Here is a 10,766-nt window from a genome sequence, read left to right on the forward strand (position 1 = left end):
TCCTTCCCACCAGACAGCATGCCTGCGAGTCTCACTCAATAACCACAGCCTGGTAGGAAAGGAAGTATAAATGTACTACCCACCTAGTGGCAGTGAGGTAAAATTGCAGGCATAAAGATACCAAGGAAGTGATCAACGTGGCAGTGCTCAGCCTCAAAGGCACACCTGTATGTGGAGGGGGCCTCAGGGAGCAGGCGCTCACACACGTGAGTGAAGCCGGCAGCTGAGCCGGTGCACGGCTGGCCCAAAGTGGCGACTCCAGCTTCAGTGATGGTCCTCTTGGGCAGACACGGATCAGAACCTTCAGATTGTCCCAGAGACCCCAGAAGTCCTGATTTCAACACCAGCCTTCTTCTTAAAGGCACACAGTTCCCCTGACAACACTGGATGAGCTAAAGGACAGGCCAACAGCCCAGGCAACTCCCAGCTGTGCCACTGGACCATCACCCCCCTGGCCATGACAACACAGGCAGCTGGCGACCGGCCCTCTGCCCGGCTTTGCTGCACACACAGTGGACCCCTGAGCCACAGAGAAAAACTAACTCTACAAGAGGGGGTGGGCGGCAGAGGCCGCCTGTGGACACTAAATGGCCGACTGCTCTTGCAGGAAGCCTTCGGGGCCTGCGAGAACTTTCTCTGGCTCGGAGGCCAGCGCTGCTTCGCGAAGGACCTCCAGGTGCTCCTCAGCAGCTGACAGCGACTGGTCGATCCAATCCAGGCCCCCGGTGAGATGGCAGGCGTTCCTGGTCACCAGCACCAGGTGACTGACAGACAGCAGCAGGGCCGTGGTCCTGGAGAAAACGCACAGGGTCACGTTCCCTAGGCAATACGGGCAAACTGCAGACCAGGGCTCTCCCCAGTCAGAGCACCCTCGGGGGCTGGGGTGGGGAGAGCTGGGCTGCAAGAGACTGACGGAAGCACTGCTTGGGACTCCGCGACCCCCAGTAGAGCCACAGGTCCTGTGTCTCCCGGGCTGATTTCACACTGTACTCCCACAGCAACCCTTGGACCACCTGCCCGGGAGCGCCTCGCCACACAGCTGGGATGCGGGATCCAGGCTGAGCACATCCCTAACTGCTGCCCACCTCGTGGACAGCAAACAACCAAGGCCCAGGGCTGTATCACCAAACAAACAAAACCACACTGAGCTGAAGATCAGATGCAGGAGGTTTGCTCGGTGTGGGACGGGGTGTGTAGCTTTAACATGGTGGGTGTGTGGGGTGCACATGGGCATCAGGGACAGAGTATGAGCCCACAGGCAATGCCGGGCAGCAGGAGCAGCTGGGCAAACGGGGACCCACCAGGCACTCAGCCACCCTGACCTGCCGTCGGGCCAGTTCCACAAGGCCACACTCAGTGTGCCAGGGGTCTGCAGAGTTCACAGGGAGTGGGTACTATGAAACATTTATGTCTGCTTCCTGAAAACGTCCCACACCAAGATAAACTAAGCTTTTAACTCCATGTTGCCACTGACTCTTTTTCAGGGGAGTGACTGGGAGAAGTGCTTCTGGGGCTGCCAGGGAAGCCGAGTGCAGCCGAGGTGCACCTGTGCCCTCTGCTCTCACTACTCTGCTCACCGCAGCCCCACGGGCTGCACTCACAGCTAACATGTCTGCTTCTGGGCCCAAAGGTCAGAAGGAAGGCCCAGGTAGGACTCAGCATTCAGATGTGACCTCCTCCCCACAGCTCTCGGAAGGAGGACGGGCCTCTCTCCCGCAGCCTCGGCTCACGGCACCACTAACACCCACATGATGATGCCCAGGCACAGGGCAGCCTCAGAACCCTGGCTACACAGCCCAGTGGGCCAGGCTCAGAGCCTCCCCCACAGCCCACCCCTCTCACCGTGCATCCAGGAGCTTGGGGTCCAGCGGGGGGTACATGGATTTCACCACATCGTCCACCCTGAGGGGAGACAAAAGTGGCCGCGTGAAACTCTGCTTGCCTCTGTGCTCCTGCCTTCCTGCACGCCCATTCCTCTGCCGGGTGTTCCAGACCAGCTCTGGTGGTGCGCACATACACACACAGACTCTGGTGGCGCCTGCTGTGCTTCTGTGCACACACAGACACACACACAAATGCACATACAGACTGGGGCACCCGCTCTGCTTCTGGGTGTGCACAAATACAGACACACACACACACATATGCACAGATTCTGGTGGTGCCTGCTCTGCTTTTGGATATGTACAAATGGACACACACAGACTCACACACAGTGATACACATACATGCATACACACACACATGCACACAGACTCTGGTGGTGCCTACTCTACTTTTGCATGCACACAGTCACACATATGCATACACTCACGCACAGACATGCACACACAGGCGTACACACACAACACACACAGACTGGTAGTGCCTGCTCTGCTTCTGTGTGCACACACACACAATTACACTCAGGCACACACACAAACATGCACACACACAGGGACTCCCAGGAGGGCGTCAGGCTTGCTCTAGAGAGTATGCTGGTTGCTTCCTACTGGCGTTTCAGTCCCAGTGGTTTGAAAAGTACGTGCTGAGTGCTCAAGATTACTACTGAGCTAAAAAGGCAAGGTGGCAAACACGACTCAAAGCTTCACTGAGCCGATCTGCACAGAAGTAAACATTTCACAAGCTAAGGACCGCAGAGGGAACAAGTCTGGAGGAGCGCTGACCACTGCATGGTGACCACGCCAGAGACTGTGCTAGAGTCATGGGGTCCCTCTCCCAGGTCACCTGTTTCACAGTGCTTTAGCCTCTGCAAGCATTACCATTTGTGTGCAGGAAGAAAAGAAGTTAAAACATGGCTGCAGGTGGTTCTACAGAGCACAGAAACATAACACCCAGAAGTGTAATACGGGTTCAAACTAAATTTCTCTTACAACATCATGCAGTTCATGGTTAGTTTTTTTTTTTATCAAGTTCGGGAAGGAACTATAATTCATTCTGATTTGTGTGGCACAAGGTGTTACTCATGGATCACTAGACAGTCAGGGAGAAAAAATAGAGTGCATTTATTTGCTTTCTAAAAGCACTGGAAAAAAGAAGCCCTCGGACACTTATGGAGGGCGAGGAGCTGGGAACAGAAGGCAGCGGCAGCGCCTGTCTCGGCCACCCCTTCCCATAGTGCCCGGAGCGGACGCCGCTCTCCTTGAAATAATGTGCCGTCAACGCAGCGTGCACAGTCAGAGCAGAGAAACCAGTGGGGGTGAGAAACGGCCAGGAGGAGAAAGCAGGCTGAGGGAAGATGACAAAGCAGGGACTCGACTGAATCACGGCACTGCACATTCTAGAAGTAGCCCAAGGTACCCTGTAGGAAGGCCAGGGAGCCTTGTCCTGCCCACCCTTAAAAATCTCAGTCTCACCTCTCCCCCTCTTAAGACGCTGTCACTTGGCCTGAATTGCAAAAACCTGTTGGGCCCCTGGGGTGGCACAAGGCACAACAGAGGGGCAGCAGACAGGAGCAAGGTGGAATCTCAACCCGTGGCGGGGAGGGAGGTCTGGTACTCGCCCACAGCCTGCAGAGGAGGTCTCAAGGCTGGAGGCCCACCTGGGCTGATAGAAACTGAGCAGCCACAGCAGCCGGGGCAACTCCCGAGAAAGCCAAGGACTGCTGTGGCCCGAGTGCCACACCGGTCACCTCCCGCAATCCCCCGAGCCCTCTGGACAGAGCTCAAGCGCATGGAGCTGCGTGTTCCCTCAAAGATCTCACGCTTTCCTACTCACAGAAAGCTGCTTGGTTTGAACCTTGCAGTAGACAGGGGCTGGATTCTCATGCCTTACTGCAGGCCCGGTGACAAGGACAGCTAGGGCCCTGGCACTCACAGGGACTGCCACCACTCCGCCAGATGAGAGGCTGGCGGGTGGCCAGCCAAGAAAACACCCTGGGCTTGCACATCTGGGGACTCAGGCACAGCTGCATGTGACCACCAGGTGGCAGCACAAACTTACTCCAGCCCTTTGCTCTAAGGAAGGGCCTTTTTCTTCCCCTCCCAAGGAGGGGGTGTAGTTGAGTGCAGACCTGCTGACTGCCTCCCTCCCACACCGGATTCTGCAGACAGCCTGGAATCTGGGAGGTCTGAAGGCTGCACAGCTTCACCTCCCAGCCTGTCCCAGAGGCGGCTGGCTGGGCAGAAGATTGGGACGTGAGTGCCAGCTGCAGCAGCAAGAGGCGGGTCCCCAAACTAATCTCCAAGGCAGATGTGGGCTGGGGATGAGGGCACAGCCAGGAGGTCCCTGGAGAGAGGGGTGTGGACACCAGCGGGAAAGGCACTTGCTGGCTCGGCAGGGGAGGAGGCGGCAGCAGTGGGAAGGGAGGCAGCCCCAGCTGGAATGCGAGGGCAGGACAGGGCAGCCAGGGGCCAAGGAGCAGTCAAATGCTGGGGTTGCCACATGGCCTCTCAGACAGTGGAGTGCATGCTGAGGGTGCGCTGCGGGGAGAGGGGTCCAGGCAGGGTCTCAGCCACCAAACCCTCCAGGTGCCGCTGTGCCATCTGAGACGTGAGTGACAGTTTCCTCCGCCTGACGCTGGGCACCTGAAGCTCACCTGGGGCTGATGCGCTTGGCCACCACGATGATGTCGCTGACGCTGGCCGATGTCTTCATCTTGGCCCCGGAGCCCATTGTCATGGCAACAAGTTTCTCTGTCAGAGTGTGACAGATCTAAGGCAGGGGGGAGGAGAGAAGTGAGGAGGGGCCACCCAGCTGTCCCCAGGGCTCCTGCCACCCCCACAGAGACAAACGCACCCGCCCTGGGTCCCACCACTCTGCCGGCCCCAACCAAGGGCCGAGCTGAAGTGGGAAAAGGTCACAGAGAGGAGAGGAGGAGGAGGCAGGGAAGCCCTGGGGTCCCGGGGGGCGGGGGTTTGGCTCAGAGAAGCCCAAGCTGGCATAATCTGTCTAAGAAAAATCATGTGCTCTGGTTCCAGGCCCCACTTGGGGTGGGTGGGGGGCTGCTTTCTCTTCCCAGCCCGCACCTCCTGGGTTAGTGCTCCTGGGCTAAGCCTGCTGGGGTGCGCCCTCAGGGCCAGGGCCACACAAAGGGCCACTGTTCCCGGGGAGACACTCTCCAGCAGTGGCACTTGTGTCAACAACTTTCTAGGCGACACATTAGCGTGTTTGTTGAGACCAGGAGGAAAGGACCTGAGCAAAATAACTAGGACGCATGGCCTTTCACAACAACTACCCACACACAGCCGCTCCCAGAGCCTGCTTCCCCTCCACGCCTCCCCCACGTCAGAGCCTAGACAAGTGTGCTTGGGGCTAAAAAACAGAAAGCATGAGAAAGCCCGAGAGCCCACCCAGGAGGTGACCAAGCTAATGTGTGGTGAGGTCCTAAGAGGAGAGGCAGAAGCCCCCTCCTCTGATCGGGGGTCTGCAGTGAGCGCTTCCTCCAACCCAGAACTCTCTGGTAGGGGAGGGCAGAAGGCAAACCCCAGCCCCACCTGGCTGGGGGAAGGGGAATTCCAGTCATTGGACCTCGATATCTCCACCCCTATCGGTGGCCAGATATGGTGCCACAGAGCATTCAACAGGAAGCCTGTACTCTGAGACACAATTTCCTACCAGGTATTTCTCTGTTGCCCGAGACAGAGAGACAGACAGCCGCAGAACACAGGAGACGAAGCTGTCTCATTGGAAATCTCGCATAATTACTACGGGAAGAGCTAAGTCTGTGCTTTTCTGTGAGTTAACTGATGGTATCTGAGCTGCTCAAATATTGGTGTGTTATTAATCTGTTAGCTAGGAGAGTATCAGGCAAGAATTAAAAAGTAACCTCTGAGACTATCAAAATTACCCAAAATGCAAATTGGGTGCAGTTTTCCAAAGATTTCAGGTAACATTTTTAATCTGCCATCATGAAGGACTCGCGGCCTGGGATCCCATGAGGCTGTGAGCGCAGTGACCGGAGAAGTCTGGGCATGACTCGCTCACTGTGCGGGCCTGAGCGCTCTGTGAACCAGTGACGTGCCCAGAGAGAGGCAGAACCCGGTCTCCCCTGGCAGCACTCGGCTTTCTCCAGGCGTGGCTGAGTGACCACCAAGGCTGCACCGTGCTATAGGCCTGCGAAGCTCCACTGACCCAGACCAGGCAGCGGGGTGGGGAGAGGCCCCTCCTGCGACCCCTCTCCCCTATGCCTGCACCGGGTGCCCTCCACGTCTCGGTGCCCTCCTGGGCTCTCACCAGGAGACCAGAGGGTATTACCTTCAAGATGGCAATGCAGTGGGACATGAGACCCCTGAGGAGACAAGAAGAAGACATCAGTGCTGGTCTAGGGACGCCCACCTCCCTCAAGCTGCCAGCTCTGAGCCCCACCTAGCACTGAGCAAGGGCAGTAAGGCCTTGGCGTTACAACACACACCCCAGGAACAACGTGAGGGGCCCCTTCTCCTGCAGCGCCCAGCCCCCCCAAGCTGGCTCCACCACCCCCTGCCCCCATTACTAAGCCACATGCAGCCTCTGCCCCAGGAGGCCTTCTCTTGCACGCAGCCTGATGAAGACCCAGATCCAAAGGCACCCGCTTTGTGACCGGAAAACCCAGGCTGCCTCCTCCGTGTGCCCCCTGCACTGGGCACAGGCAACAGCCGCAGAACCTGTGGCACTGCACTGAGCATCACTCTCTCTGTCTCCCCACCCAGGTCTGTACCTGCAGAGCCTGGCTCAGTGCCCTGCACACAATGCCCCACAAGCACATGCCCAGAGAATGATTGACTGCACGACTTTATGAATGAATGAAGGAAGGGGCATGCGCTTCTCAAAATGTAAAGGGTTCTGTTGCATGGAGACATCCCTGGGCCCCAAGTTCAAGTTCCTGGGCATCCCAAGGGTAATCCAAGCACAGCATGGTGCCTTTGTAACAATCTTTGCCACAAGTCCATGGACCTCAGTGTTCAGGTCTACAAATAGGAAGGGAACAAGGACAAACACTGCCAACCCCCAAGTGACAGCCAGGGGGACAGAAGTAGGTGACAGAGAGCCTGATGGCCCCTGGCGCCCTGTGGTGCCACCCTGATGGCTGTGGGGAGGCATGGGGTCCCCAAGGCCTTACGAGGCATCTTCAATCCAGTCCTCGTTCTCCAGAATGGCCTCGATGTGGGGGTTGGTGATGACAACGTCATCCAGTTCTAACTCAGAGGGCTCAGACTGGGTCTCCATGGCGCCGATCAGGTCCACGATGGGCCTGGGAGGAAACATGCTGGTTAGTCGATGCATGACGGGTCCTGTGCTAGCCCCCTCCTCTCTCAGGCCCGTGTATCCCCGCGCAGGGGGCAGGGGGTCTGTGAGTTACAGCAGAGAGACCTAGAGGAGAGCAGGGCAGACGGCTCAACAGGGAGTCAAGGAGGCAGACCCGGGGCACAGAAGCAAAAGAACAGGATTTTGTTTACAAAATACATCTCACATGAGATGGTCCCGCGCTGCAACCACACGTCCACTGCTGAGACGTGTGGCAGGAGGGCAGGCATGTGACTTGTGTTCCCAAGGGTCTAGCTGACCCCACTGCTACCCAAGGGGCGAGGGACACAAGGCTGTCTTTATGCAAGGAGAACCTGCTCAGTGACTTTCTCACTGGCTCAGGAAGCAGAGGAAGAGCTAGCCCAGGATGTTGGGGGTTTCATGGGGGCATGTGTAGACACCGAGGTCTTTACTGGGAAGGACGCCTGGCAGGTGCCATTTCGGAGACGAGAGGCTGAGCTGCAAATACCCAGCACCAAGTGCCTCCCGATCCTTTCTCCTGCGTGCAAACCCAGCCCTCGCCGCCGCCGCCGCCGCCACGGGCTTCGGCCACTCACTTGGAGTCATAGCGCTGCAGCAGGTCTCGGGGGCGGCAGTAGCGCTGCCTGCACACGACCACCAAGGCTGCGAAGGAGGCCAGGAAGATGGTGGCCAGCACGCCTATGGCTACAATCACCACGGTCTCCATGTTTCCCGGGGGCTCCAGACTGAGGGCTGCTCACATCCTCCACGTGGGCTACAGAGTGAGAGAACACAGATCAGAGCAGTCTGGTGAAGCCATGAGCGAGAGCCACACACGGGGTCTCCCTGCTCCAACACACAGGACAAGGTGAGGGGACAGTGGGCGCTGGATTCCCCTGAGGCAGAGCTCAGAGGGCATACAGAGAATCGAGGCACGTTTGATGCATGCCCCAACTCCGCCTTTCCTTTATGAAAAGAGCCTGCTCCCCAAGGGAGCCCAAGGGTGGCTTTTTAAACCTGAGACAAAAGGTCACAGCCTAACTAGCACTCCTGCACATGGGCACACCCACGGAAGGAGGGCCAAGGTGGGACTGTGCGTGCCGAGCTTCTGCTGTGTGCTGCGCACTGCGCTTGTGTGAACTCTCCCAGAGAGGCGGGGGCATTCCCCATTCATAGTCCAGGACACTGGGGTTCAGGGAGGTCAAGGCGTCCGTCCAAGTTCGTGCAGTTAGGAAGAGAAAACCACCCAATCCAACTGACCCAGACACTGTGCTTCCTTTTCCTGTCCAGTAGGAAACTGACCCACAGGGGTGGAAACAGAGCCACATTGCACCCTTCACTGCCTACTGCCCGATTCCACTCCGCAGGCTCCTTCACACGAAGAAACAAAGCCATGTTACAGGAGTACGCATTCACGTTATTCCACGGCAGGATTTCTAATTATGGCCCTTTGGGGCCGGCACTGGGGTACAGCAGGCTGAGCCTCCACCCACAACAGCAGTGCTCGGTTCGAGTCCTGGCTGCTCCACTTCCGATCCAGCAACAGCAGGTGGCCCAAGTCCTTGGGTCCTGCACCAGCATGGGGACCTGGATGGAGCTGGGGCTCCTGGCTTCATCCAGACCCAGCCCTGACCTTTGTAGCTATTTAGGGAATGCACCATCAGATGGAAGATCTGTCATTCTGGCCTTCAATTAAATAAAATAAATCTTTTTTTCTTAAAGATTTATTTATTTATTTGAAAGTCGAGTTAGAGAGAGAAAAGGAGAGGCAGAGGGGGGGTTGGGGTGGGTCTTCCATCCGCTGGTTCACTCCCCAACTGGCTGCAATGGCGGAAGTTGTGTCAATCCGAAGCCAGGAACTAGGAGCTTCCTTCGCGTCTCCCAAGCGGGTGCAGGGGCCCAAGGACTTGGGCCATCTTCTACTGCTTTCCCAGGCCACAGCAGAGAGCTGGATCAGAAGTGGAACAGCTGGAACTCAAACCATATGAGATGCCAGCACTGCAGGCGTCGCCTTCACCCACTACGCCACAGCGCTGGACACAAAATAAATATTTTACAAAAAAATACGACCCTTCGATAAGTCTCATGCCTTCTCTGGGCTCATATTTCTGCAGCTGAAGAAAGGATGCCTTGACTCAGGGGTCACTCTGACCCCCAGGGTGCTGCCGTGTCCTCTCTCAGCCCCTGATCCCAATGCTCCGGGTCACGGTTCCGCATCGTCTACTCTGCACCCAGCACAGCACCAGATTCTGGAGACTGTTGGTAAGACACAGACCCCAAGCCTCAGGAGCTGGTGGGAAAGGCAGACCAGCCGTTTTAACTCCACGCGCCTCGGAGAAGTTCCAAGAAAAAGACAGTAATGTCTGCCGACGTGTTCGGCCTCAGGATGCACAGGAGCGTGCTAGGGCAACACTGGGAGGTGGCTGGCTCTGAGAGCCCAGGAGGTCTTTCCCAGGGGTCCCACAGGGCTGCTCCCGCTGGGCTCAGGCAGCACTGCGGGGCCAGCGGCCGTCTCCGCCCTCTCCGCGCCCCACGGCGGCGGGAGGCGCCGAGCTCCAGGCCGCCTCGGTCTCTCCTGCAGGCGCTGCCCTCCCTCTCCTCCCGGCTCCCGCCTCTCTCCAGCCCCTCTCCTCTCGGCCCCTGGCTCCCAGGCCGCCCGCGCGCGTTCCCAGAGAGCCTGCGGTGCAGCCCCGCGCCCCGTCGCGCCGCACCTTCTTTGTCTCTCTCTCTCTACACGGCGTTCCCCGAGCGCTTCCAGAGAGTTTTCCGGTGTCTCTCTGTCCCGCTCTCCCCGTTCCCTTCTCCTTCCCCCTCCCTCGGCCTCCGACCCCAGGGACCCAACAGACCGAAGACCCCCCTCTGCCCCGCGCCGCACCGACTTTGCCCCCCACCCAGCGGGCCCTGCGAGCGCGCGGGGCAGCGGCCAGGCCTCCCCGCTCCCCGCCCGCGTCCAGCCCAGGCCAGCGGTCCCGCCAGGCTCACCCACCTCCGACGACGGCTCCAGGCGCACCCCGCGGCGGCCCGCGATGGCGAAGTCCGGCCCGCGGGCTGCCCGGCGAGCAGGGCATGCCGGGAAGGCACCCAGCCCCACGCCCCCGCGCGCCCCCAGGAGGCGCAGCCAAATCCCCGCCGCCAGGCGCCGCCGTCCCCGCCAGGCCCCCTCCGGCGCCGGGGGTCGCGGCCGGGGGAGGCCGGGCCGGGGCAGGCAGGCGGAGGGAGGCGCGGGGATCCCTGCCCTGCACCCGAGGCGACCCTCACCTCACCATAGCGGGGCGGGGTGCTGGGATGCCGGGCAGTTTCCGCGGTGCCGCTGGGCGCTGTGAGTCTGTCCTGCTACACACTGGGCGGGTTCCCAGCTCTTCCTCTCACCAGTTGTGGCCCCTTCCCCACTTCTCCACGTCTGACAAGAGGGCTGCTACTTAGAACCACCCTCCAAGTGGTCTCAGGGCCCCAGGACACCAACAGCACGCCTGGCCCAAGGCAAATAGAGACCCGGGAGCCTGGCTCAGACAGGGTGTGACCTGCAGGCACACCCCTCACGATGCCCAGCCTCGAGGGAACGCAGGACCCTGGAGGACTCC

General features: G+C 59.0%; 1 protein-coding gene across 1 annotated transcript; it reads right to left on the reverse strand.

Annotated features, from left to right (window-relative positions):
- Positions 1-53: 53 nt before the first annotated feature.
- On the reverse strand, positions 54-10,322 carry TMEM98 (transmembrane protein 98). Its single transcript, XM_002718945.6, has 7 exons — positions 10,172-10,322; positions 7,782-7,960; positions 7,040-7,171; positions 6,196-6,229; positions 4,538-4,653; positions 1,843-1,902; positions 54-791 (listed from the first exon to the last, which is right to left on the reverse strand). The coding sequence occupies exons 2-7, from the start codon at positions 7,910-7,912 to the stop codon at positions 584-586; spliced, it is 681 nt and encodes a 226-aa protein (XP_002718991.1). The 5' UTR covers positions 7,913-7,960; positions 10,172-10,322; the 3' UTR covers positions 54-583.
- Positions 10,323-10,766: the final 444 nt, after the last annotated feature.

Source organism: Oryctolagus cuniculus, chromosome 17 (assembly GCF_051225735.1).
Source record: "Oryctolagus cuniculus isolate XC-2025 breed Fujian yellow rabbit chromosome 17, ASM5122573v1, whole genome shotgun sequence".
Taxonomy (NCBI): domain Eukaryota; kingdom Metazoa; phylum Chordata; class Mammalia; order Lagomorpha; family Leporidae; genus Oryctolagus; species Oryctolagus cuniculus.